At 56.9% G+C, this 27,897-nt stretch overlaps 1 protein-coding gene across 14 annotated transcripts; it reads right to left on the minus strand.

Moving 5' to 3' along the window:
* Positions 1-966: 966 nt before the first annotated feature.
* Positions 967-27,897, minus strand: KCP (kielin cysteine rich BMP regulator). Of its 14 annotated transcripts, XM_032483306.1 has the most exons (42): positions 27,761-27,897; positions 25,284-25,450; positions 24,523-24,712; positions 24,358-24,434; positions 23,686-23,770; positions 21,422-21,504; positions 21,095-21,188; positions 19,959-20,047; positions 17,728-17,821; positions 17,519-17,598; positions 17,349-17,442; positions 16,909-16,994; positions 16,753-16,834; positions 16,359-16,511; positions 16,164-16,270; positions 15,993-16,086; positions 15,114-15,287; positions 14,900-14,982; positions 14,650-14,743; positions 14,353-14,541; positions 13,901-14,071; positions 12,447-12,623; positions 11,652-11,737; positions 11,288-11,378; positions 11,077-11,160; positions 10,908-11,000; positions 9,656-9,829; positions 9,349-9,431; positions 8,601-8,721; positions 7,647-7,726; positions 7,349-7,448; positions 6,742-6,830; positions 6,306-6,408; positions 6,077-6,219; positions 5,650-5,822; positions 5,457-5,568; positions 5,261-5,362; positions 4,302-4,466; positions 3,567-3,873; positions 1,549-3,430; positions 1,080-1,166; positions 970-999 (listed from the first exon to the last, which is right to left on the minus strand). In XM_032483306.1, the coding sequence occupies exons 1-40, from the start codon at positions 27,837-27,839 to the stop codon at positions 3,162-3,164; spliced, it is 4,917 nt and encodes a 1,638-aa protein (XP_032339197.1). In that variant the 5' UTR covers positions 27,840-27,897; the 3' UTR covers positions 970-999; positions 1,080-1,166; positions 1,549-3,161. The 14 variants fall into 14 exon arrangements, with proteins under 14 accessions (XP_032339187.1, XP_032339190.1, XP_032339191.1 ...); XM_032483302.1 differs by lacking the exons at positions 25,284-25,450; positions 27,761-27,897 and adding an exon at positions 21,951-22,018 and having other exon boundaries at positions 21,422-21,606; positions 24,523-24,581; XM_032483297.1 differs by lacking the exons at positions 21,095-21,188; positions 21,422-21,504 and having other exon boundaries at positions 971-999.

The following is a 27,897-nucleotide window of genomic DNA, read 5'->3' on the forward strand; positions in this document are numbered from 1 at the left end:
CCTGGGAGAAAGGCTCACCCCTCCAGGAGCTGATGAGTCTGGTTCAGGGAGTCCTCAGCAGGAGGCGATGAGCACAGCCTGGAACTCTGGAAGGGTTGGGGGATGCCTAGTCCACAGGGCATCATCCTCCATTGTAGTGGGCGACCTCTAGGCCCCCAGTGATCCCTCCTCCTGGTATCCGTGTCCTTGTGTGACCACCCTCCTCTTCCCCTCCAAGTGAAGGAGTTTGGAAATGGATCCATCCTGCCCACTCTAGCCTTCAGTTGAGACTGTAGTCCTGGCCAAAAGTGTTGGCTGGACACTTCCTCAGTGGTCATCGCTAACACCCTCTCCTGCCACAGCTACTAACCTGCCCAAAAGGCCTCGGGCAGTTGACGGCTGAGCTGGGACTGGGAGGCACATCCTAGTTTCCAGTCACCACAGCACCCTCCTTCCTGGAGGGAGGGACCGGGCACTGGGGCTGCTCAGGGTCTCATCTCAGAGGCACCCTGGGAATCAGTGCCTCTGCCCTCTGGGCCCCACCAGGCCTGCTTTCCTCCCACACTGCAGCCATGTCCAAAGGCTTCTAGGTGTCACCACGCAGTTGATTTGACCAAGATAGTTCACTATGGAATGGTAACGAGCCGGAACAGTCCTGGGTACCAGGTACAGTCCTCCCTGCAGCCCCCTGAGAAAGAGCTATTATCTTCCTCATTTCGTATGAGGAAACAGGCTCACAATCACAAGGAGTGTCAGCAGAGTTTTGAACCCAGATCCCTCTATCTCCAAGCCCTTCTATTTCTCAACCACTTTAAGTGTCCCAAAGTCCCACTGACTGCCCCCCTGCCTTCAGCTTACCCAACTCGTCCACTGCTCAGAGCCCCCATCCATCCTACCATGGGGCATGCTGCACTGGCTCCATGCACATTGGCCCTGGCCTCTCAGACCACAAAGCTGGGCCCGGTGGGGCCAGAAGAGGCCCAGCCCCACCCCGGTCAGCAGCTCCAAGTCCCACAGGAGCTGCAGGAAGACAGGGTGCCAGAATGTGAAGGGGTACCCACCCTGCCCTCTGCCACATCCCCTGGCCGGCTGGACCTTACCTGCTCCTGGGCCCGCCGGCTCCGCTCCATCTGCAGCAGCACGGTGGGTAGCTCCAGGCCTGAGGGATAGGCCTGGCCCTCTTGTACCTGGGGAGGCAAAGTGGAATCAGGCCCCACGGAGAGCCCGCCCCCTTGGAAACAGTGCCCCACCGCCCTCACCTGCTGCAGGGCAGCCCAGAGCTGACCCAAGCCTGCAGGGCAGCGGAAGAGGCACTGGTACAGGGCCAAGGCCTGCTTGAGGCTACAAGGGAGCCCTCGGCCCCCAGGAGTGGCTGCCTGCTCCATGGGGTAGGGGGCCAGGGCAGATGATCCCGCCTTCCTCTCCCTCTGCCACTCCTCAGGAGAGGAGGAGGACCAGGAGCTGGGGACAGGAGCAAGGAGGAGACAAAGGCTCCTGAGCTCAATAATGCAGCTCCCTGACATCTGAGCCAGGGCCTGGGCCTCAGCCAAGTCTCATAGAGATACTGACCTGACTCTGATGCGGGTTTCTTGGCCATCTGAGTGGCAGTATTGGGTGAGGAGTAAGATCCTGATAAAGAGGTGTGTGCAGGTGCTCATTTGCAGTCCGGAACGACCATCAGTTTTACATAGACAGTTGAACCTTCCACAGCTCAGGGGTTAGGGATGCCGACCCTCCACCCAGCAGACAATTCAGTATCACGTATAGTTGGCTCTCCGTATCGGCAGTTCCTCCCTATCCGAGGAGTCAACCAATAGTGGACAGTGTAGTTCTGCAGTATTTACATTGAAAAAAATCTGAGTATAAGTGGGCCCATTGTTCCAAGTGTCAACTGTACATATTATGCTTGCAACTGCATTATATGGGTATGTGATGTGCCCAGTACAGCAGCAGCTCCCAACAGCTTACTGTGTGCCAGGACACAGAAGACTACGTCCGTGTAATCCTTCCTCGAAGCAACTCTACAAAGTAGGTGCTACCACTCTCATCCCCAGTTCACAGTCAAGAAAACGGCCCCAGAGAATAAGTTGCCCTGACTAACAGGTGGCACTATCTCCTTCATTGGAGACAGACGGCCATGAGAATCAGGCTCTGGGAAAATGTGGTCCCAAGTATAAGCAGGGATGCTCTTCCCCAGTGCTCACTGCAAGTGGCCCAAGCACAGAGTGCTATCCATTGGTTACTCCGTTTATTCCCCAAGACATGTGAGATGCAGACAGATGAGAACACAGTTTGCATGACTTATGACAAGGGGAGGGAACAGGCGTACGAGATGGTCTGTAGTCTCCACACCTCCTGCCACCATGAGCAGTCTTGCCTGTAACTGCTTTGTAAGGGCTCCGTGAGAGGAGCCCCAGCAGAAATGGGCTGAGCAAGCAGGGAGGGGGTCTCAGTTCAGCCCAAAGCTCGCTCTCCCTTCGCTCTCTGTTGGAATAATAAGGTTCCTGCAATGAGAACTGAGTGCCCCGATCTTTTAGCTAAGGTCCCTAAAACCCCAAGATCACACACCTGGTAGGTGGCAAAGAGAACTCAAAATAGAGTTTTCTTTGAAGAGACTTCTTGTCAAATTGATTTTTTTTCTACTTCAAAATCCATGTTCCTTCCCCTATAAGGATGTCTTTGAAAGTTGCACGTGTCCCCTCCCACGTGTCCATCAGGGGTGGGTGTGGCTATGAACACATACAGTTGTACATGGGTTTCACATGTGTCTGTATGTCATCACAGACACATTGTCTCTCCTGTTCCCTACTCCAGGTGGGGGATCCCTATGCCACCAGCTCTTAGAGTGGCTCAGGAAGTGCCTGAGCACTCGGTATTGGGACGGCTGAGGGGTACAGGTGCAAAGAATGAGTAAGGTCCCACAGCTGCCACCACCCTGACCCTGGGGTCATTGACCTCTGGATCCCAGGTTCCAAGTAGCCCACACCAGCACCCCTGCAGCAGGAGGAAGCACACATACACAAAAGGAAACCTTAGGGGAGGCCCCAAGTTTACTGCTCCAACTCAACACAGCTGGGGTCTCTGTGGGCCCCGGGCCCGGGCTCCGAGTGCTCAGGCAGGGTGGGAGCTGCTTGCCAAGGGGAGACTTCTGGCCTGAGGAGTCCTGGTAGTGTCATCCTGGCTCAGGGTGGCCCCTGGGGCTCCCGGCTTGGGCCAAGCAGAGCGCTGGGTGGCTGGTCCTCAGTGAGTAGGACTTGGGGGCAGGCCTCCGGTGAGATACAGTGGGCTTCATGCTCCACCAGGCCTGCAGGGCACTGGCAGCCCGGAACACAGGGCCTCACACAGTGGGCTGCCAGCTCCCTGAGGGGAATGTGCTGGTTGAAGCAGGTGCGGGGACAGGGTGGGCCACATTCATCGAACACGAAGCCACGGTCCAGGGGGCATCCCACCACTGCAAGCAGAATGGAAGGCAGGGTCACTGTTCTAGTCACCTGGCTCCCCACTGTGGCCTTCCCTGTACCTACCCTGTCCAGACCTGAGCCCTCTGTCACCCCTTCCGCAACCCACACTGGGCACTACCCCCTCACCACAGAGCGTGGGGCCCCGCCAAGCAGGCGTCACTCCAGCCTGGCGACAGTGGCTGGCATAGGCTTCCAGGGCGTCACAGAGGCAGGTGTCACCTGAGGAGCCGGGGCCACAAGCACAGAGGTCATACACACAGGCAGCAAAGAACGGCTCTGGTGGCACCACAGCATGGCAGCGACTGAACGGGGAGGACTTCAGCACCCCACACCGGGCATTGGCCTCACGCCTGGCACGGTACCCTGCTGCCCGGCATGGATCCACCTCGCGGCCCTTGGAACAGGGCCGCCCAGGTCCTGACCCCTCTGGGACCTGCATGGGGAAAGAGACCTTGATATGACAGCGTCCACTGGCAGCTAACCTTTGTGTCCTATGTTCTTCAAAGTACTTTCAACCAAATATTTTGTTTTAGCCTCAAAAACTTCCCTACAAGAACAGCAAAAGAAGCATCAGCTGCTTTTCTTTTGTCACCATTTTACAGAGAGACAAACCAAAACCCAGAGCAGGTAAGTAGTTCATTCAAGATCACACAGTCAGTGAGTGGCAAAGCAGGGCTTGAGGTTTCAGAATATGAGACCTCTTTCAACTGGCATCCTGCCTCCCCCAGCACCATAACAGGCAAGGAGGCCCCAAACCTCCCTGAAAGCCCAAAATACCATCTTGTGTCCAACCCTCCCACTTTCCATACCAGAGGGCTGCTCTGAGACTCATGCCCAGCCCCCAGCTCCTGTGCCACTCACCTGCCAGCTATTCCCAAATGCAGCCTCAGTAGACAGGAGCAGCCCTTCAGGGTTCCGTAGATCATCCTGGGCAAAGCCATTGAAGTTGCCACAGAGCCCACAAATCTGGCCCCGGTAGGAGCCAGGCACTCTCACCTCCACCTGGGACTGCCCATCCCACAGCACCTGTGCAGAGAGGCTGCGACTGGAGGGTGGGAAAGGGCAAGAGCCCCAAGAAGCCCAGGGCCCATCCTGGCAGCAAACACTGTGTCAGCGCGCCCCCTGCTGTAGAGGAGGAGAATGGACAGGTGGAGGAGCCTCATGGAAGGGAGGCTGCCCTGGCCAAGGCCAGGTGGGGACCTGCTGGAGAGCCCTGGGCATACACAGAAGACGTTAAGAGCTGCCCACAACTCCTGCAAGAGGGCGCCTTCTCCTGTGGGCATCCTGAACTGGGCCCCCACGTGAAATGCAACCCACTTCCAGAGATTCATTCTCGGGCATTCAGGCCTTACTGAGGACAAAGCATAGAGTCTGTATCATAAGAGTACACAAGACTTATTTTATGAATTTACAAGTGTGCTTGTTGTTAGAGGGAGAGGAGTGAAGTAATTTTCGACATAGGAATTGGAAGCAATCTCTGAAACCATCTAGGAGACCACAGTTTATATCCACCTCCCATTTCTTCCCCCATTTGACTGATGAGAAAGCTGAGGCCCAGAGAGGATTGGCTTAAGGTAATGGCCTAAAAGCCCCAGTGTCTTGGTGGCCGAGTCAAGATTAGAAACCAGGCTCAGAATTTCTTTCATTGCACCTGGAGGTCTCTAACCCTGATTCCTCTCCTCCCCTCAGAATCCGGCAGAATTCTCTCAACTCCATAACCTCGTTTGCCCTGGGAGGTAGCTGGTATCCCCACTCCCTCTACAGAAACAGATGCCCTAACAGGCCCGAGGCTCCCCTGCCCCCACTTGCCCTGGCCGTACCTGGAGCCCTGGCTGAGCGTGCAGGATCACCGTGCGTCCCCGAAGCTCCACGTACAGCAGCGGCTCCTGGAGAAAGGGCAAATCCACCGGGCTCCCATCCACCTGGAGGAAAAAGGAGGCGGGAGGATGAGCGAGGTCAGGAAGGACGAGTGGACAGCGTGGGACTGACTTTTCCAGGGTTCTCAGCTCTGCTCACCGTGACCGCCCCGCCCTGCAGCAGCCGCGCGGCTACGTCTCCCAGCAGCACGGCCACCTCCTGCGTCCAGGCCACGCCGCTCCGGCCCCGGTTATCATTGGTCACGTGCACGCTGCGGTGTGGGAGGCCCGGGTGCAGTGGTCAGAAGGGACGGGTGTAGGGGGACAGGGAAAAGGCAGAGGGAGTTGCGCACCTGAAGTTCCCTCCACGGCAGTCCTTGGCCAGCACGTAGCTGCAGCTGCCCTGGAAGTGCAGCAGGCGGCCGTCGAAGGTGCGGTAATGGGGGTCTCCGAAGGCCATGCAGGAAGCGTGCCGGGGCAGGCAGCGGGGGCAGCAGCTGCCGGGACTCAGGGCGGGGGCCTCATCCTGGCCTCCGCCCCAGACGCTGTCAGACCACGCCGCCCTTTCCGTGGTGCCCCACGCAGAGCCCCGCGGAGGACGGAGGATAGCGAGGGAGGCTCCCGGGGGCCCCGGCTCACTGCTAGTGGGGTCAGGGCACCACCTCGTGGCCGCGCCGGGAACTGCACGGCCCGGGCTAACCCCGCCTCCTCCCTCTCGCCAGGTGCACCAGGAGGGCGGTGCCGCTTGCCCACCCCACCGCCCCAGACCGCGGCACTCACGGGGCCGCAGGAGAGCGGCGGGCAGCGCTGGCTCTGGCAGCGTACGGTGCCGGCCACGCAGGAGCAACGGGTGCAGGCGTCCACGGCCCAGCGCTCCCCGGAGGCCACCTGCCGGCCCTGGTGCGCGCACGACTCGGCGGGGGCTGAGGGGACAGGAGGGGGCGAGGTCTGCTGCGGGTCCCTCACATTGGGTCTCGTTCCCGTCTCCCCCCATCGCCCTGGCCCGCACCTTGGCATCTCTCACAGCACCTGCCAGCCTCCCGCACCTTCGTCCAGCCGTGGGGACAGGAGAGAGCCTGGCACTCCTCGAGGCGGCATTCCACGTGGCCCCGCTGAGGACAGACGTCATTGTTCTAGGACTTCAGCAGGGTCTGGAGTGCCTGGCTTCACACTTCTAGGGGCCTTCTGGATCAGGGACTGGGGCAGCAGCCCCTTCTTTCTCTGCCCCTGCCCCACGAGAACACCCTCTTCATGTTTAAGTGGAGGATAAAATCTGCCCTCAGCTCCTTGCCCTCACACAGGGATGCCTCTCTCCTCCTCACCTAGAGGGGGCGCCTTTTTCTAATTCTTTACAAGCCCCGTATTCTCTGGTCCAATGTCCTGAGGCTCCTCCCTTTATCCGTCTATAAGATTCTCCACCCCCCACCCTCCCATCCCCAGCTCACATGGCAGGTGCAGGTGATACAGGCATTGCTGGGGTCCCGCCAGCTCTCTCCGTCTGCCACTGTCCTGCCCTCAGCCTCCACCACACATTCTGAGGACAAAGCAATAGGGATGGGGGAACACTGTCATTCCAACTGCATGAGCTCACCCAGAAGGCCCATAGCAGGGGGGTGCCCACCCCATCCAATTTAGCACCCTGATGGTGTTGATTTCTTCAACCATTGCCTTGGGACCTACTAGATGGCAGCCTCTGCATCAGTGCTTGGAGGATGGCCAGAGTGTCCTGGAAGCCAGGCAAGACAGGCTGGAACCCTTCTCTGGGCCGGCTGCCAGCTCAGCAGTGCAATGCCTTGCTAGTGGGCCTGGGGTCCCTGACCCCCTTGACAAGCCTCAGGCCAGGCCTGGAGAACCTAGGCTTCATTCCCTGCCTCATTATACATCATGGGTCCCTCCTCCACCCCTAATGGAGAGCCCTTCGTTTCTACAAAAGAACAAAGCCTGCATTCAGAGTGTATTCCCCAGATTGCCCACTTGGCCCATGGATGCCACCCCTCCTGCCTCCCTCCTGAGCTCATGCTCTGAGGGTACAGAACAAAACTGGGGACACACCCCTGCACACGGGGCAGCAGCTCCCAGGGAGGGCATGGCGCTCCAGCAAAGGGCAGCTGAGTTCAGGACAGGCCCGGTGAGTGCAGAGCCAAGTCAGGTCCTGTGGAAGGGCATAGAAACACCACAAGTAGGGAACGGCAGGGAGGGAGCAGGGCCTAGGTGGAATGTGACATTCGGGACAAGTGGGCGAATGTCACTGGGGGCAAGGGGGAATGTCTTCTGCAGGAGAGAAGTCACAGCAACAGCCCACAGAGGAGGAAGAAGAGGCTTTGGGAGTCCCCTGGGCAGGAGGGCTCACCTGGCACCGGCAGGTGTAGCAGGGGTCTGGTGAGGCCATCTCAGACCCCAGCAGGCCCTCCGTGCAGTGACTCAGCGCCTCTGTGAAGACAAGAACAGTGTGGGAGATGTGGGGAGGGGAAGCAAGGGACAAAAGCCCAGCTGACCCTCTTACCCACTGTGTCCCTTGATTTCTTGGGCCCAAGGCATAATCCTAGCACCTGGACTCCAGGAAAGATAACCTCTTTCATTTTGTTTCAACAGAGAAAACTTTGGACTTTTGAAAAGGAACTTTGCTAGGCTGCTAGGATGGGGGACCTGGAAATGGTCACTAAGGACCACCAGGCTTCCTGGCCTGCTCCCCATCCCACTTCCTTTCACATTGTCTAAAGGGAAGCACAGTGAGCCAGGTGCCCCAGGTTCCAATCCTGGCTTCAGCACTTAGTGCCTGTGTCATTTAAGGCAAATTAATCAATCTCTCTGAACCTCAATTTCTTCATCTGTAAAAGGGGAATAAAAATGCCTACTTCACTGGGTAACTGTGAAAATTTAATGAGATACTATTTATCAAAAGCATCAAATACAGTGCATGGCATACAGTAGGTGCTTAATAAATATTATTCCTTTTCTCTCCCTGCAGTGCATCCTAACAAATGTAGCTGGGCCACTCACTGCCCCTCTGGTCCTAACATAGCTGCCCTCAAGAAGCCAGCCCCCAGCACAACAGCAGCCCTGCAGCGCCACCTGCTGGACAAGATGCACCAGGTTTCAGAGTCAAGGGGTCTGGCAAGCTTCTTCAGTGCCCCTTAGGGCAGGTCTCATCCACCAGGGTATGGGCTTCCAGAACAATCCACTGGTCTTAGAAAAGGACTGAGGCTGGGGCTGTGACTGTGGAGGAGGGCTGGCTGGCTCTTTCAGTGTCTTTTGGGGGTGGCAGCCCTGCTCTCTTTATCTACCCCCCAATCAAGGGACTCACGGGCACAGGTGGGGCAGCAGCGCTGGGGCCCAGGGGGCAGGAGCTGGCTGACAGGGCAGCCCACCAGGCTGGGACACTGCTGGCGGTGACAGCGAAGGCTGGGAGGCCCTTCAGGTTGCAGCTGAATGAGTGAATAGGGGGTGGGTCCCAGGCCATGGAAGCCGAGAGCACCCTCTTTCCCCTGGACTCCAGGCTCCTCTATGCCTTGAGCAGGTCAGACTCTGGTCTGCCGAGACTCAGTGTCTCCCCAGACTTGCTCCTCACCCCATGCCTCGATCCTCAGAGATAACAGTGCCTGCTGCCTGTAATCACCTGGGCCTGAACCTTCATGTGACCTTTAACCCTTCGGCACTCTCATGCCATCCTCTTCTCCCATCCCACTGCCTTATCTCCTGACCTGCGATGTCATTTGCCTGCTCAAAGCCCTTCCACTGGCTTACCATGACCTCTCAAATAGAATTTCCCTAATATGGCCCCTAACCACTTCCCAGGTGTCTCCCCCAAACTTCTATCCACACCACCCTACACTCCAGCCAGGGGGGCTGCCAACTGCCTCACCTACACCCAGCACCTGTGGCCCATGTCCACCCCCAGACTTCCTGGCCCTGCTGGCTCCTCACCCCAAGCCCCTGCCTTACCTCCTGGCCACAGGGACATGCTCCTGTCTCTGACCCCCCAATGCCTGCTCCCTGCAGTGTCCAGGCTGCCCCCTCCACCGTGCCCCACTCTCAGCATCTCCCTCACCTACCTCACAGATGCACACTTCACAGGGGTCTGCCCCAGGCTGGAAGCTCTCCCCAGGCTCATACTTCTGACCCTCATGCTCACAGTCTTGGGGGGCGGGGTAAGAACCAGGGAGACTTCAGGCTGGTGGCCTGGGGTGGGGTTCTCTGCCCACCAGGAACTCCAGCCTCAGAGATTGGGGTGTGTATAAGAATGGGGGCCACTTCTGCTGGCACAGTCCGCCTCTGCCACCCAGTCCAGGGCAATGGAACAGAGATGCTGACCAGGCACTGCCTCCCTGTATCCCCCGCCCTGCCCAAGGCTCCCAGTACCAGAACATCGAGGGCAGCAGTCACTAGGACCCTGGCGGGGCTGGGCACAGGAGGTGACACACTGGACGCGGGCACAGGTGATGACACCCTCGTGACACATGCAGGAGGAGCAGGGGCTGTCGGGAGGCTCCCAGCTACTGCCGTCAGGGTGCTCCTCCCCATGAACCAGGCAGCCTGTGTCCAGATGGGCAGGGATGAGCTCTGAGTCTAGGTTCTGTGCATCTGCCCCTGACCCCCACCCTGGGTGGTCAGTAGGGCATGTGGGTGCCAGGAGGGAGTTCTGCAGGGATATGGTGAAAAGGTGGCCTGAGGCAGAACTCCTGTCTGTGGTCGAGGGGAAAGACACTGGGTCGGAGTCAGACCACCTGGGTTCTAACCCTGTTCCTTGTCTGCTTGCTTGCTAAACCAAGTGCCAGGCAGCAGGTGCTGTCCGTTGTAGCCCAGCACCAGCACCAGTTCCTGGCATGCAGCAGGCATGTAATAAATGCATGTGGGAATAATGAAAGGCTCCATCACTAACCATGTGCCCAAGGTAACTCAATCTCTCCAAGCCTCAGTCTTGTCATCTGTTAAATGGGGATTTCATCTGTCCTGCCTACCTCCCTGGGCAAGGAGACACTGCCAGTTGTGAGAATTACACTATATTGAGGAGTTTATGGGGCGAGGGCCCATTCAGGCTAAGAAAGTCCCCTATTTTAGAACCATATGGCCTAGATGCAAATCTTGACTCTGCCACCTACCGGCTAAGTGACCAAAGGTAAGTTACGTTACCTCTCTGTACCTCAGTTTTCTCATCTGTAAAATGGGAATAATTACAGTACCTATCTGATGAGATCTTTGTGGGGATTAAATGACGTATGTGTAGGGTCTGGCACATAGTATATTCTCAATAAATGTCAATTATATCAGTATTATTATGAGTGGAGAATGGGGGTAGTTGATATATTATTAAGTTACTAAGTAATTATTATAAATGGGGACCAGATGGGAATTTAGGGATGGTGTGGCTTTGAGGAAATTCCAATAAGTGCCTAGAAGGGGAGAAGTTCTGGGGAGGCCAGGGCCAGGGCCAGGTAGGAAGAGCTGAAGGTAGGCATCATGAGAGTTCAAGGACCAAGGTGCGGGAGGGCCAGATGGGTGAACGGGGGAGTGGGGAGGCTGGAGGAGAGCTGAGGAGAGGAAGGTGGGGTGGATGGAGGGACATGGGACCCAGGGACAGAAGCAAGGGGGCAGCCCCACCGGCCAGGCATACCTCTGCAGCGAGGGCAGCAGCTCCCTGGCTCTGTGACCTGGAGCGGGCAGGGCAGGGCCGGGCACTGCAGGCGCACACAGCTGACCCGGCCAGGCCTGCAGGAGATGCAGGGTCAGTGACTTGCTCCCTAGGCCAGGTGCCCCGCCCCCTCTGCCACCTCCGTACCACACCTGACAGCGACACCACTCACAGCTGCCTGTGGGCCCCTCAAACTCCTCCCCGTCCTGGTGCTCCCGGCCCTGGGAGAGGCAGTCTGTGGGTGACACGTTTCTTGGGTGGGGGGGTGCCATACCAAATTTTCCAGTCCAACCTCAGGCCTGGCAGAAGGGGAGGGAGAAGGCGCAGGGAAGAGCCTAGAGGGCTGGGGCGTCTGTGCTCACTGTGGCAAACAGGGCAGAAGCAGGGGCCTGGAGAGGGGTGAGGGCAGAGAGCTGGAAGACACGGCTTCTTCTGGCAGCGCATGGAACCTTCCTGGGGGAGACAGGTCATGCTGCCACTTCCCGACTCCCATGTCACACACCCTTAGACCAGGCTGCACACTGCCCCAAGGTGGGGTGCCCCTATTGAGCCTGCCAGGCCCAAACACCCTCTCTCGGTCCTGGGGACTTGAACCCAATCCTGTCCTGATAGCTGTCACAGGCAGGGTGTAACCTGTGACAGCTGTGTGGAGGAAACAACTTCTTTCTGACCAGAGAGGAGGATCAAGGGATGAAGTGTTCTCAAGCTCCCAAAGGGCCGCCTCACCTGGCAGGTGCAGAGGGAGCAGGTGGGGTCAAGTGGGTCCGGAACGGTCTCTCCAGGGGCAGCAGTGACCCCATGATAGAGGCATCCTGGCAGAGCAGGGATGCAATGGCAGAGCCACCATCAGTGGAGCCCTCCACTGCCCCCACAACACTCACACCTGCCCACATACACTCACATGCATTCACACTCACACACACTCACACAGATGGGACTGGGGTCCTCTACCAAAGCTTAGCTAAAGAGTCAGAAAGGGAGAAATGAGTGGCTGAGAAGGTGGGGGACAGGAGGAAAGACATCAGCCAGACCCTGGGAGTGGGGGGAGGGGGTGAGATCAGTCTGCATGAAGCGGATGGAGGGCTGAGGGCGGGATCACAGACTGCAGGCAAGTGTGGGAAGATGTGAGGGATGGGCACACCTGGAAATAAAGGGGAGAGGTGAGCTGGGCTGGGGAGGTGGGCTAAGGAAGCCAGGAGGAAAGGGAGCTGCCCCTCGTGTTAGGCGACTCAAGGGCAGGGGGAGCCGTCGAAGGATTTAGAGTCTGGTGATGTGGTATTTTAGGAAGGCAGCGAGACAATGGAAGGGCAGGAAGGTCTGGCAGCTGAGAGGTGGTTCTTTGCTGAGTACAACAGTCCATGTGAGGTGACAGTGGGGACGGAGAGGAGGGCACGGGTACAAGGTGAGGAACCCAAGGAAAACACAGGGTGTGGGTTTGCTGCATGGCTGTCTCCAGGGAGGGGTGACATTGGGCGGAGGTAGCCTGGGGAGTTGAGAAGGGCAGTGGGAGGGCAGGTCTACCCTGGCAGGTCTGGCAGCAGTGCCCAGACAGGGTGAGGGGGTGGCTGCAGCCCAGAGGCTCACAGGGCCGGCGGCCACAGGTCACGAAGCCTCCAAGGCAGGTACACAGATTGCAGGGCTCTCGGGGATCCGGAAACTCCTGGCTGCTCAGGTAGGACTCCCCTAGGTACTCACAGCCTGCGAGAAAGGACAAGGAGGGCAGGGCAGAGGGGCAGAAATCGGCGAGAGGAGACCAATCATCGGGCTCTGGACTTGCCTGGCCTGAGTCCAAGGCCTCAAAGACCCAGAAGGTGGGGGAGGACTAAATCCAGGCAGGGGGCAAAGGAGTCTGGGGGGTTAGATTGGCCAAAGGGCAAACTTTCTTCTCTTCAGCCTGCAAAGAAGCTCCCTGTCCAATCTGTAGGGGAAAACCCACATGGAATCTGTCTTTCGGGTTAAATACTCAGCAGGCCACTGCCTGGCCAGAAGGTCTCAATGTTCCCAACCCGAGTAGAGTTCGGAATTGCTTGAGGTGACTTAGGTGGCATGGACCCAAGGAACCCTCTTTCCAATGCTCTTTTAAGGCTTCTGATTAACCAAGGAAGGAGAGAGGGTCCCGGGGTGGCGGCAGCCTGACCTTAGCAGCTCTCTGACACTAAAAAAGAGAGGGCACTTTGGTTGATACTGATGAGTTAATGTAGGTTCATCAACTGTGACCAGAGTACCACTCTGGTGGGGGTGTTGATAATGGAGGAGGCTGTGCACGTGTAGAGGCAGGGGGCATGAGAAATCTCTGTACTCTCTCAATTCTGCTGTGAAATTAAAACTGCTCTAAAAAAAGTCCTTAAAAAAAAAAGAGAGAGAGTGAGTGAGTCTCAGCTCAAAGCTTTGGCAAGCAAAAGTATCTGACTTGAATTTAATATTTTATTTTAATTGTATTCATTTTTATGGTAATCTATACCTTGCAAATTCCATTTTTCATTTACAGTAAGATATCAAGGCTCCTTTCTGAAAGTGAGTTAATTTGAAGAAAAACACTAAATAAATAAAGTTACAGGTGGTAGAGGGTATGTAGCAAAAATTTCTGAGATAATTAAGAGTGACCAAAGACTGGGGAACTGGGCCTAGTTCAACCCTCTCTTTTTCACAGGAGTTAAAATTAGGCCCAGAGTTACACTTAAAAACAGTGAAGATGGTAAATTTTATGTTACCATTCTGCAAAAATGTTACGCATTCTATAAAAATACACATTTATAAAATTTATTTTTAATTGAAAAAAAAATTAGGTTCGGAGAGATTATGTAAATTGTTCAAGGTCACACAGCCAAACAGCATTAGAGGCAGGAGAAAACCCCAGGCTTTGGTCCAGGGCTTTTTTCTTATGGTAGTAAATATTTTGGACCCACTCTAGGGCAGTAAAGATGTCGCTGCCCAGCCTTCCCACCCCCCCACCCCCACAGTCCCCTGCTCCTCACCGTCACAGGTAGGACAGCAGTCACCCCTGGCAGGGAAGGGGCACCGTGCAGGGGCACAGGCCCTGGTCTCGCAGCTGACGCTGCCCTCCCAGCAGAGGCAGACGTGACACGGGGCAGTGGGTGAAGGGAAGCGATCCCCGCTGGCGAACTCCTTCCCCTGGTACAGGCACCCTAGGGGGCAGGCGAGGGGCTGGGGGGCTGTGGAGGTCATGTACCAGGCACATGGCCTCCCAGACCCTGCAGACTGGGTGGGCACTGTTCCCCCACTTTCTTAGTGAGAACCCCGATGTGGGAAGGGTGGGCCAGTAGGAAGGGGGAGTCAGGGTGGACCCCCGCCCAGGGCTAGAGAAGGAAGGACACAGAATTAGCGGGAGACCAAGAAGTCAAGGCCTTGGGGAGGAGTTGGAAGAAGCAGGTGGCAGGGGTGGGGAGGGGTACAGCCAGGGCGTTACCGTCGCAGGAGGGGCAGCAGGGCCCCTGGCGCGGGTGGGCGCAGGGCGCGGGCGGGCAGGGCAGCCGCTGGCAGGACAAGGAGCCATCCAGACAGAGGCAGCGGCGGCAGGGGTCGTCGGGCGGGGAGAATTGCTCCTGGTGGCGGGCGGGGACCTCGCCCCCGGGCCGAGGGCAATCAGAAAAGGTGGCTGCAGCCAGAGAGCAGGCGTCAGGGGGTCCAGCGAGAGGCTGCGGAGAGGGACCCTCCCCCCCCCCCCCCCCCCCCGCCGAGAAGCAGCGAGCCCTGCAGCTCCTACCGGGGCACTGCGGGCAGCACTCTCCCGGCAGCAGGGTGGGCTCTGGACAAGGCACGGGTGGGCAGCGGCGGGCCAGGCACTGCACGTTGCCGTTCTGCAGAGGACAGGTAGACCACACCAGGCGGGGCTAGCGGTGGAAGGCTGAGACCCCCCCCCCCTCCCATGCCGGCCTTGGCGGGCCTCTCCTGGTCTCCTTAAGTCCCAGCCCTCCTCCCCTGGACTCCTCCTCCCAACCCGGTGGCAGACTCACCAGACAGCGACACAGGCGGCAGGGGTCAGAGGGGTGGGGGAAATCTGCCCCACTGGGATACTCTTTCCCACCAAAGGCGCAGCCTAGGGGAGGGGGCAGCTATAGGCCTGGGAGAGGCCCTCCTCCCCCCAGGGCGTGTTGCCCTTCCGGTCCTAAATGCCTATTGATGGGGCCAAGCCATCCCAAGAGACCACCCCCATCCCATCCACCTCACCATTGCAGTTGTTCTGGCAACAGACACCAGGCAGCGGGTGGGCACAGGAGGCCCTGGGGCAGGCCCGAGGTCGACAGTGGGCGTGGCCTTCATGGCACTGGCATTCCTGGCAGGGGTCTCCGGGGTGGGAGAAGCTCTCGCCGTCCACAAATACTTCTTTTTCCAGGTTGCAGTCTGCGCAGTGGGGTGGGGGTGAGGGGTAGGAGTGGGGACAAAGACTGACAATTCGAGGAGCAGGCTGACAAGCCCTCTACCCTTGAGTCCAGAGCCACTGCAGAAGTGCCACTTGGATGCTGTCCCCATGGAGGGAGAGAGGAAGAGGGGCTGTGTACACAGGCAGGGGTATCTCTGAGCACACACACACACGCGCGCGCGTGTGTGTGTGTGTGTGTGTGTGTGTGTGCAGGTGTGCATTTAGTCCCTTCACCTGCAGGCAGATTTATGTGTCTCTGAGGGTGAAAGCTGAAGGGCTCATGCGTGTGCGTGCCTGGGTTGGGGACACACGTCCTGCACACTCTCCACGTGGGCCAGGATCAGGGCACACTGTATCCCACCTCCTCGTCTCCCAACTGGAAAACTCAAACATCTGTTGCCTGAACCAGTGTTACACCGGCAGATACATGTATATATCCGAGCAGTGGCAGTACTGGAAGAGGAAGTACAGGATAGGAGGGAAGTGGGTGCAGTAACGTGAAGGGACAAACAAATCTCCCCTCCCGCTCCTGTCCATGCCCTGTGAGTTCCAGAGAGCTCCAAGCCCTGTCAGACTGAAAGCAAGTCAGAAGGCCACTGCTTTCTAAGGTATCGGCTGGGCCCATGGGGCTGTGGGAGGGCAGGGTCTAAGGTCCCCTGAGCCAGACAGGTGCAGTAAGCCCATACCTGGGCACCTGGGGCAGCACTGGCCGGGTCCGCTCTGGGGCCTGGCACAGGTTGTGGGAGGGCAGTCGATCAAGGAGCACGTCACGGTCCCATCCTGAGAGCAGGTGAGAGAGCAATGGGGGCGGGCCCTGGGAGGGGCTCAGCAGGGCAGCAGCAAGCCTGGGGACGTACCTCACAGCGGCAGGTGTGGCAAGGGCTGTCTGCATCTGTGAAGTTCTGCCCATTGGCATACATTTGGCCATGATAGGTGCAGCTCTCACAGCTGGGGCAGCAGGCACCTGAGTGGGGCAGGTTGATCAGAACCCAGCTAGTCAGGGTGGGCTGGGCAAAGAAAGGAAGAAAGCTAGATCGGGGTGGGGCACTCACCAGGGAGCTGGGTGGGGTGCTCGCAGGGGGCCGGGGAGCATAGCAAAGCCCCACACACAGGCACCCCAGCTTGACAGGAGCAGGCGGTGCAGGGCTGACCATCAGGCTCCCACTGGACCCCCTCAGGAAACTCCTCTCCATCAAGCACGCAGGCTACAGCAGGGTGGAGCTGTCACCATGGCAACCCGGACACCTCCACCCATCCTTTTCTTCCCAGACCACAGGACCCTTCACAGGACCCTGACTTTGCCATCCCCTCAGCAGCCTCTGAACACACTCTGGAATGACTGGTGGACTTAGTAATGCCCCCTTGCTTTACTGTGAATGAATGCTCCTCCACCTCTAGTTCTGGCAGAAGCACTCTTTTGTGGTTGCCCCCCAACTCCACACATACCTGGGCAGAGCTGGGGGCCAGAGTCAGGAAGGGTGCAGGGGACGACTGGGCACTCCTGCTCCTCACAGGAGACCTCGCCGGTCTAGGAGGGAGGCTGGGTGAGAGGCCTTCAAGGGACGAGACAGATCTGGGGCGTGAGATGGTGGGACTGCCTACCTGGCAGGAGCAGCGGACACAGCGGCCCCTCTCTTGGAGGCTGAAGGTCTCCTGGCTCTGATACTGGTGTCCCTGGTACTCGCAGCCTGGACAGGACAACAGTGGGACTGGGGGACAGGGCTGGATAGGGAAGCCTCATGCCACCCAAGGCATTCACCCCCCAACCTGACAAGGACAGCCACCCTTGTCCTCCAGGAGACCCTGCCAGCCTCCCCTCACACCCAGAAGTGAGAGGCCACCACGGTGTCCAGTGTGTCATTAAGTGAGAACTTGTCCCTCACCTGTAGTGACAGAGCCTAGGTTTATAAAGGATTTCCCTTGTACTTTAGTTCAAGGGGGCTTCCTGTAGGGCCAATGGAAGCAACTCCCCACCCCCAGGACCCAGAGCCTCTCTTGGAGCAGTGCCTGCCCTCCCCCCGGTGACTTGAGCCCCCACTCACTGTCACAGACTGGGCAGCACTCCCCGGGGATCCTGCCTGGGTGTCTGCAGGGCGTGGGCAGGCAGGGCACAGGCTCACACTGGACACTCCCATTCTGCCAACAGGACCTGGTCAGCATGGGAGAGGCAGGCCCAGGAGCCAGCCCCTCCCTGCAGGGCAGCCACACTCACAGCACAACGGCAGTGCGAGCAGGGGTCCCCAGAGCCCACGGGCTCCCCGCTGCGGTACTCCTGCCCGTTTAGGAAACAGCCTGTTGGGAAGAGGGTGCCTTAGATCCTCCTCAGGGGCCCCTACCATTCAATGTCCTGGCCTTCATAAGAGGCCTGATGAAGCCGTCCATCAGCTTTCTGAGCCCCTCCAGGCCCCACCCCCGACTCACCATCACACACGGGGCAGCAGGTGCCCGGGAGGGGCCGGGCAGGGTATGGGCACAGGCTGGCACATTCTCGCTGGCGGCACTGGATGTGGCCCTCCTGGAAGGGAGCCGAGTGGGCAGGGGAAGGGTCATCAGAGCTCAGCAAGTGGAGGAAACAGCATTCAAGTCCCAGCTACGCACTTGTTAGATGCTGTTATGAGTTAATGGTGTCCCCCTTCAAATTCTTATGTTGAAGCCCTAACCCCCAGGACCTTGGAATGTGACCTTATTTGGAAATAGGGTCATAGCAGATGTAATCAATTAAGATGAGGTCAGAGTGGAGTGGGGTGGCCCCTAATCCAATGACTGCTGTCCTTATAAAAAGTGGAAATTTGGACAGAGACACACTCACACAGGGAGAGCAACATGTGAAGATGAAGGCAGAAGCCAAGGGATGCCAAGGATGGCCGGCCAACCACCAGAGCTCGGGAGGCCTGGAACGGATTCTCCCTGACAGCCCTCGGAGGGAGCCAACCTGCTGACCCCTCAGTCTCAGACGTCTGCCTCCAGAACCGTGAGACAATTGATTTCTGTGTTGAAGCCACTCCATTTGTGGTACTTTATCAAGGTAGCCCTAGAAACTAATACAGATACATAACGCAGCCTGTCACTGAAGTCCTCTGTGCCTCAGTTTACTCATCTGAAAAAAAAGAGACAATGATAGTCCTGTTGTCATAGCCTTGTTATGGTGATGAGGTCAGCGTGTGCCGTGGCATCCACCTCTGGAAGCTGGCGGTTACACAGTAACTGAAGCTGCTGCTACTCCCCAGGGTCTTTCCCAGACAGACCATCCCTGGAGTTCACACCTCCACCTGGGCTTACTACCTCCGGCCCTGTAAGTATCTGGGCAGCCAGTGATTCTTCTCACAGGTTGGGGGGTGGTGTAGGGTGTCAGTGGGAACGAGGAGGGGAAGTACATGGTTGCCAAGGAGTTGGCTGCTCCCCGGGCTTCACAGTGGAGTCCTTAGTCCTTGGCAAGCTGTCAGGAAGCTCTGTGGCTCTGGCTTCAGCCCCCATAAATCACAGCCCTCCTCGGCGTGCACCCTGCCTGGGGCTCCATGTCCCCACTGTCCTCCCCCAGGCTTTGCCCTGACTCTTCCCTACATCTGGTGTCTTAGCCCACTCAGGCTACTATATTAAAATCCCATAGACCGGGTGACTTAGAAACAACAGAAATTTAGTTCTCACAATTTTGGAGGCTGGAGAGTCCAAGATCAAGGTGATGGCAGTTTCAATGTCTGGTGAGAGCCCCCTTCCTGGTTCATAGATGGCTGTCTTCTTGCTTGCGTCCCCACATGGTGGAAGGGACGAGAGAGCTCTCTGGGATCTCTTTAATAAAGGCACTAATTCCCTTCATAAGGGCTCCACCTTCATGACCTCATCACCTCCCAAAGGCCCCACCTCCTAATACCATCACTTTGGGGGTTAGGATTTCAACATATGAATTTAGGGGGGACAAATTCAGTTTATAGCACCCGGAGGGGCTTTCCCCATTTCTCCCTGCTCAAATCCTACTCACCCGTTAAGACCTAAGTAAACCCCGTGCATGAAGATTTTCTAGATCTGTGCTGCCCAATAGAAATACAACACAAACCACATACATCATCTAAAATTCTTTAGTAGTCAGATTTCAGAAAGTAAAAAGAAATAGATGACACTAAATTTTAATATTACATTCCACTCAAGTCAATATATCCAAAATGGTACTTCAACATGTAATCAGCAGTGTTAATGACATATTTTACATTCCTTTCTTTTGTACTAAGTCTTTGAAATCCAGTGTATATCCTATGCTTATAGCCCATCTTAAACAGGACAGCCACATTTCAAGGGCTCAGTGTCCACATGCAGTAGCTACTGATCAGACCGCAGAGTTCTAGATGCCTCAAGCCAGTCTGTGCTTCTCCCTCCCTGGAGTCTGGGCTGCCTGTCACATCCTGCCCAGCCTCACTCCTGTAGCCCGAAGCTCCTTGAGTCCGTTCCCAAACCTGTGCTGCCCGTCTACTCCGCTCAGAACTGGATAGAGAGTGCGACCCCTTCCCCACCCTCACAGCATCCAGGATTATGTCTCCTCCATCTCTGTTCCCTCACAGTGCCTTTTGGGATGTGTTCAGTGGAATGAAGGAATGACTATGGCAGGCCTGGGGCCTGGGGGGTGGGGGTGGGGATAGCCCAGGAGCAGCATAGGAGCTCACCCGGCACTGGCAGATCCGACAGGGGTCCCCAGGTGTGGTCCACTCTTGGCCATGCTCCTGGTAAGAACCACCTTCTGTGCAGCCTTGGGCTGGGGGGAAACGGGGAGAGAGGAGGCCTGGTGGGAGCCAACCTAGAACCCAGTTTCAGCCTCACCCCCTTCCACGTGCCCTCTGAGCCTAAACCAGACCAGATCCTGCCTCTACCTAGACCCCTGCTCCCAGCCCCCTAGGCAGGGTAAGGCCCAAGCTCTTTAGTTGCCCTTCCAGGCCTTCCAGGCCTTAGCAAGGCCACGCCCACCTGCCACTGGCCCCACCCCGCCTCTCACTGTGAGCTTTGGCCGTTGGTGCTTGCACCTTCCCAACTAACCTACACCCACCTTACACTGAGTGCCTTTTTTCCTGGAATGCCCTCTGCTCTGTTCTGCCCTCTACTTCTATTTCTGAACTCCACCTAGCTAACCGTTCTTTAGCCTTTTAAAAAATATATTTATTTATTTATTTGTTTGTTTGTTTGTTTGTTTGTTTATTTAAATTAAAAAAATTTTAAAAATATTTTATCTTTTGAAATGGAGGTACTGGAGATTGAACCCAGGACTTCACGCCCGCTATCGAGCATGCACACTACCACTGAGCTATACCCAGCCCCTCCTTAGCCTTTAGGTTCGTTTCCGACACGCCACCTCCAGGACACTTTCTCTTTTGTGCCTAGGCTTGATTAGGGCTCCTTCCCCTGAGTTTCCATAGTATCTTGTGCTTAAACTAATCCTGCCTTGGTGACAGTGCTGGTGTGTGACTCAGTGTCACCCTCTAGTGGTCCGCCTCGAGGGTTCACTCTGTGTCTTACATGCACAAAGCAGGTAAGAGTCTACATTTCTTAAGGTATATACTATCATTATCCACACCTTACAAATGGGGAACTGAGGCGTGGAGTACCTCGCTCGGAGGCACACAACCACTAAGTGACAAGGGCAGACTCTGAGCCTAGGCTTTCCAGCTCTAGAGCAGGCATGGCCAAGGCATTGCTCCTCCACTGATGGAACCCCCTAGGTCAGAGGCCAGCAGAGTGGGCTCTGGGTTGAAGAAACGGCATGACAGCCCCACCTGGAGCTCCACCAGGGAAGGGGCAGGGCTCTCACCTTGGCAGGTCAGGCAGCACTGTCCGGGCCTCAGGACAGGCTCAGGACAGGGGATGGGCGGGCACTCCATGGGCACACAGTGAACCAGGCTCCTCTGTAATGCGCCAACAGCTGCACTGCCTCTGGGGCTGGCTCCCAGAGACAGCAGGGTGGGCAGGTGTCTGGCACCCTTGGAAGGGTGGGGTACAGGGTGGGGATGGTGGGAGAATCTCTCTGGCACTAGGCTTTGGAAGGCATGTGAGGGGCTGAAAGAGTGGCAGATACAGCCCAGGGCAGGTGGGGGTGTCCCAGGAGGAGCAGGGCCTGGGCCAAGGTTGGGGGACTCACCAGGCAGGAGCATTGGAGACAAGGATTGGAACTGGACAGGAAGTTGGCCCCCTCCTCATAAAGCTGCCCCTCATACTCACAGCCTGGGGAGGGATGCCAGGGTGACAGGCTGGTCAGCAGAGAGCAGGGTGGGGACATCACCCAAGGGAAGGCATGATCCCAAGTAGATACTGAACCCTCTAGGGCTGAAGGGATGGAAGGCAGGGCAGGGGGGAGGTCACCTGGCCGGCAGATGGGGCAGCACTCCCCAGGTGGGGTGTAGCTCTCCAGGCAGTTGAGCTCTGAGCATGAGGGCCCCTGGCATTGCACGGTCCCTGCCTGTGGGTCAGACACTGAGCCCTCCCTCCTTCTCCACTGCCCAAGCCGTTTCTCTGCTGGCCTAGCAGGCCTAGCAGGCTGCAGGCCTCAATGCCTGGGTGGCAGCAGCAGCCCTGCCTGGCCCCCAGACGGGCTTGGCACTGCCAGGCCTGCGGTACACCAAGCAGCAGGGACATGGGTGATGGCCAGGGCCGGGCTTGGATTCCCTTACCTGGCAGGTGCAGATGACACAAGACTCTGGCTGCCATGTTTCCCCATCCCTGTGGCCTCCAGGGCAGCCTGAAAAACCAGGGCCAGGCCCCCAACTAAGAGACCCAGAGAACTGGGGCGGAAGAACAGACAAGGGCACCACATCAAAGGGGCACCATTCAGGTGATAGAGATTTGATATTTACTACAACTTTCCAGCAGATGGCAGTATAGTGTCTGACTCAAACATAATGGGTAGATTTCCGTTATTTTACAACACATAGAAGTGTTGAGGAAAGGGTCTTCTCCTTTTTTTTAAATTTCACCAATGGGTAAGGTATAGCTAAAGCAGGTAGAGCGCATGCTTAGCATGCAAGAGGTTCTGGGTTCAATCCCCAGTACCTTCTCTAAGAGTAAATAAATAAGTAAACCTAATTACCACCCCCCCATTGAAAAACAATTTTTTTCACCAAAGACATCATATGGGCTAGTAGTGGCCCTGAGATACCAGGTGCTCTACAAGCTATGTGTGCATGTGTGCTTTTTCTTTGAGATCTATCAATTCCCAAGATTTTATTTCTCATCTCTGGCCAAGACTTTCAGACAACATTTCCAGACCTCACTGGCCCCTGAGCCACTGTCCCACCTTTTAAACTACCAGCTGACATTCTTCCTGGGGTAGGGTTGCCAGATAAACTACAGGACACCCAGTTAAATGTTAATTTCAGATGAACAACACAAAATTTTTTAGCATAAGTATGTCCCAAATATTGTATGGGACATACTTTTACTTCAGAATGTGTGCAAAATTTATCTAAAATTCACATATAACAGGGCATCTCATATTTTCATTTGCTAAGCCTGGCAACAGTATCTTCCTGACTATGAGCTAGTAACACCCCCAGCTGAGCCATTGCCTCCACTCCCTTTAAGCTCTCTTCATATCACTTATTGTGTGTGTGTGTGAAACACAGACTTCCTAGTTTCCCACGCCTGGAGTCTGCTATTCTGTGGGATCCAACCGTGTTCTTTAGAAACACCCTTCCTTCTGCAGCCCACTGCCGTCCCTGGCTCCATGCCTAGGCACCTGCTATAATAGCCCCCTAAACTGGTTTCTCTGCATCTAGCCCATAGCAGATGAATATTCCAAAAATGCCTCTTTGAACCTGCCACACTCTGGTTCTTCAGCCTTCAGTGGCTCCCCATTGTCCACAGAAGAAAGTCCAACATGCAAGGCTTATGGCAATCTGTTCCCACTGGGCGTCCCAGACTGAATTCCTGAAACACACCTCTCCCTACTCTGTTCCCTACTCTGTGTGCCCAGAGGGCCCTCAAGTACGCCCTCTCCTGGTGAAACCCCAATTTCCCCTGAAGATCCAGCTGGGAGGACTGATTATAGAGCCCTCCCTGCCCGCTGAGTCTGCGTGGGCTTCCCCTGCCTTCTTGCCCTCTCCTCTGGCAAGTAACCACTTACTACCTTTCTACACCTCCTCTTCATCTGTTCATCGGCTCTTAAATCTTGTATTATATTAGCTATATACGTTTATCTTCTCAGCTCCATTAGTAGCTCCCTGAGGAAAGGAACAAGATTATATAGAGCCTTTGGCTCAGTTTCAGGCCAGAGGCAGCATTTGCTGACTTGGGCTTTGGTTCTAAACTCCACTAACCACTGCCAGAGCAAGTGACATGCACCCTCTGGGCACATGGCAGGAAGCAGGCAAGTGGAGGAGGTGGGGCTGGGGCTGGCAGGAGGCTGACCTGGCTCGCAGTGCGGGCAGCAGGCCCCCGGCTTCGGGCAGGGTCCTCTGGGGCATGGCTTCTGAGTGCAGGTAATGGCTCCTTCCTGTGGAGCAGCAGCATCAGAACCCTGGAGGGCAGGGTCTCCAGAACCAAAACCTCACCCCAGGCTGGGACCCACCAGAGGAACAAGAGGCTGAGTTGGCTCAGAGTACGTGGGCTACCCTTGATCCGAGGACAGAAAAGAGATGTCCTTCCCCCACCCCATTATCTCCTGCCACTCTCGACCCTCAGAAACTGTCTCTTCCAGCTGCCAGCAAATTCCTCAGAGTAGAGAGATCTTAGGAAGGGAACGAGGGATGAGAAAGGAAAGGCCGGAAGAAGGTGGATGTGGAACCAACTGAGGGAGCAGAAGGAGGTGGATGACAAGGATAGGTGGATGAGCAGGGACAGTGAGGATCCACAGGTGAGGAGACAGGTATGAAGACAGACACCCCACTGTGTGCACAGGGGTTGAACTCCAGAAAGTAGAACTATTTGGAATCAGCCGAAGGCCACCAGTGTCTTGGGGGGATGGGCAGGCAGACCCCACCACTTATTCCGCACACCAGACTGCAGGAACAGGTAGCCGAGGTGAGGCAGACAATTGAGGGGGACAGGTGTGGAATATCCAGGGTGATTGTGGGAACTCACCAAGCAGCGACAGGTGGTGCAGGCGTCTATGGAGAAGGTCTCCCCATTGCCATAGGCCTGACCATCGTGGCTGCAGCCTGAGGGGGAGATAGGGCTGTCACTCAGGTGCTCAGGGCCACCTCCAGGCCCCGAGGTGGTGCCAGTGGGCAGGTGAATGGCACTCACCATGGCAGTAGGGCAGGCCGGGCTTGGGGTCACAGCGTGCAGCCCCGTCCTGGCAGATGCAGGCCGTGCAGGCGTCAGGCTCCCAGTGAGCCCCCTCGGGCCAGGCCCGCCCCAGCCCCCAGCACTGGGGAGGAGCTGGGTGGCATTCACAGGACTCCAGCTGCCTCACCCTCCCCTGCAGGTCTTTGTTCTGGAGAAAGAAGTGGGGAGGCAGGAAGCTCTGGTTCAGCTTCCCCCACCACCTCCTGCAGACTCACGGGGTGTGGAAGCCTAGCCAGGAGGAGAAGGAAACTTGAAAGTTTCAGAGCAGAAGTGGCTCCCCCTCCAGGCAGCATCCAGTTCAAACAGTCCCAGTTCTCAGGGCCTGGGGTCTGGACGGGCTCCCAGGAAAGCAGGGGGCCCCCAGTCCTCTCCTTTGGACAAAAGGTGACCCAGTACTCATGACCTAATAATTAAAGACCTTTGTCCATCCAAAATCTGTCCTGGTGATGCCTTATATATAGTAGGCACACCGTGTTTGCCAAATACATGGAAGAAGATGAAAATCTGATTGACAAAGCAAATACCCAGAGGGTTCTTCATTTGTATGAAAGAACTGGTCTTAAGAACTCTTCAGATAAGAACCCTTCTATGTGCATTTAAAATAAAACTCTATTTCAGGGTCCCACGGGCCACCCCCCCAGGTCCAACCCTTCCCTTCTTTCCTCCTGCTACACCAGGCCTGCTCTACCCCACACATACCCACCAGCCTCCAATGGTACCTGGTCTCTGAGCTCCATCATCTCAGCCTCCAGCCTGCCCAGCCGCTCCTCCAGGGGGTGCCACCGCTCCCAGGGGCCCCCAGCAGGAGAAGGAATGTGGAGCTGTGCCTGCGGCTGGTAGTCATGGATGTCAGCAAGCCCGGGGGGCTCCCTGGGGACGGCCCCACCTGAAGCATAAGAATCCAGAGAAGGCCTATGAGTGACGGGCTAGCGACGTTTCCAGGGTTTGTCTTTCCAGCAGTGTCCATCCTGTGCCCCACACTTGTCCACCTGCCACCCGCCATCCACTGAAGGAGAGATGGCCTGTGATGGGGCTGGAGTGAAAGCATGGGAGGAGGGAGAGGGAGTCCTAGGGGGACAAAAGGGACCCAGACCAGCTTTCCCAAGTAGTAAGAACCTCAGTCAGGTACAAGCCCCAGGGACCCCACCTCACTGGGAGCCGTGGGAGGAGGATCTAGACCAGGGCCTCCCTGAAGCCAGCCCTGACTCTACAGGAGTCCCCAGCAGTGGGGGAACATGTCAGGGTTGTCCATCCTCACTTGGGCCAGAGACTTGGCCAGGGGCAGCCTGGGGAACTGACAAGTCATGCTGGGAGGCCCCACAGGCCAGCACAGGCTGAGGACAGGAGAGGGAGACAGATGTGTGTGAGAAAGGCGGGCTGCTTTCAGGTCCTGGGGGAGTCTGGGGTGAGCAGACCCCACCCTTCAACTGCCTGTCTTCACTTATGAGAAAGGGCACCACTTCTGTGTGCAGGGAGGAGCAACTCTGCCCTCTGCCCTCACTCCCAAGCCGTGCCACTGTTTTCCAGGGCTGTGGCAGAGAGGCCTGGGGACCCCACCCTGGGCAGGGTGGGCTCCAGAGAGCAGGACTTGGCTCCATTTCTTGAAGTGTTTGGAGAAGGTGCTGGCAGGGACCCACTAGGTTTCAAGGCCCCAGCAGAATGAAGACAGCCTTTCAGGGCGCTAGATGACGCTGGGTCCTAGGAGGGGGCTCCTCTGGGTTCAGGCCTGGGCGTGGGGACCTCCATTTCACCTCACTTTCTTCTCTCTCCGCAGTCAAGAAAGTAATGGCTGTGGGGGTAGTCTGACTCCAGGCGTTGGTTCCCACAAACATCATCCCCCCTGCCCCGTGGGGGTGGGCAGGGCAGCAGAGGGTCTGGAGCAGGAGGTGAGTGAGGAGGAGGAAGAGGAGGAGGGAGAGGGGAGGGTCTGTCCACAGAGACAGCTCCCTAGTGAGGCCGGGACTGGGTGTGAAGCAGGGAAACAAGGTTGCTCACACCCCCAGACCCCACTGCCACCACCGAGGGGGGTTAGAGACTCTAGTCCAAAACCTAAATTGTCCTCTTTTGTCCAAACCTGCTTTGTCCTGAGTTCCTTGTCTTGGTTAATACCATCCCCACCAACCCAGAAATCTGGGGCTCCTCCTCTTATTTTTCTCTTCCTTCTCCTCCCAAACCTCATCAGTCTCTGGTCTCACTCAGTCATCTCCCAACTGCCCTCCCCCTACCCCCAGCTCTTTTCCTCTCTGCTCTGTCTCCACCCAGGAGGCTGAAGACACCCTCCCTCCACCTGCTCCTCTTCTCCTGGCAAAATGATTCTAAATCAGACATCTGAAGGTTCCCAGTGGCGAGTAAGTATGACCTTGCCCAAGTGTCACTTATCATACTGCCCCCCACATCTGGAGTTCTAACACCCGACACCCACATCTCTTGTGGCTGTTCCCACCCCCACCCCTCGGGCAGGGTGCCAGTCACATGGAGTGGCTCTCTGTCTCGGTGAGCTTCCTTCCCAGCCCCATGAAGAGCGGCCAAGGATGGGGTTCCAGCATCTTAAACCTTCCACCCCAGCTCAACACCCCACCCCTATGATCCTTCCTTTCAGGACACTCCCTACAAGCCTGCTCAGGGAGAAGCTGGGGGTCCTCTGGGACCCTCAGGGAAGATAGGGCCAGTCCCTTGCCTGGAGAGACCTGCAGAAAGAGCTCCTGATTGCTGCACAAAGCCTGATTGCTCCCCAAGGAACTGTCCTCGGCTCCCCTCCCCCTCCCCCGCACAGTCCCTGCACTGGCCCCGCTATTCCTGCCTGCCCTCTGGATGAAAGCCAGACCCAGAGACTCAAAGTCAGCTCCCATGGCGGGCCTCCTTTTTTTTCCCCTTTCTCAAGACAAATAATTAACTTCAGACTCCCAGATTCCAGGGCAGCCTCTCCCCCACTGCTGCCTGCAGGAATTCCTCCCCAGGCAGAGCAGGAAGACCCCTCCCTGCTCCTGGACCCCATGCCTTAGCCTCCCTGCTGCCCCCACCATGCTGGCTCCTTCACCAAGCAAGGGGGAAGGCTCAGGCTGGACTGAGGGGCACACGCACCCGAAGGCAGGGCCCAGAGAGGCAGCCCCCTGCCCCTAGCCGTTCCCTCAGACTTGGCTGAGCAAGAGGTGGGGTCCTGCCCAGCCTTCCTCAAGCCCTAGGCAACCCGACTTACCCCTGCCCGTCGCCGGGGCCAGTGCCAGGCCTGTGAGCTGCAGGACAACGGACAGCAGAGCAGCCGCTGCCCTGGCCATGCTCGCCCCGCCTGCCTGCCTCGCTGTCTGTGGTCTCAGCTCAGCAGGCGCTGGGAGA

This window comes from Camelus ferus, chromosome 7 (assembly GCF_009834535.1).
Source record: "Camelus ferus isolate YT-003-E chromosome 7, BCGSAC_Cfer_1.0, whole genome shotgun sequence".
Lineage (NCBI taxonomy): Eukaryota > Metazoa > Chordata > Mammalia > Artiodactyla > Camelidae > Camelus > Camelus ferus.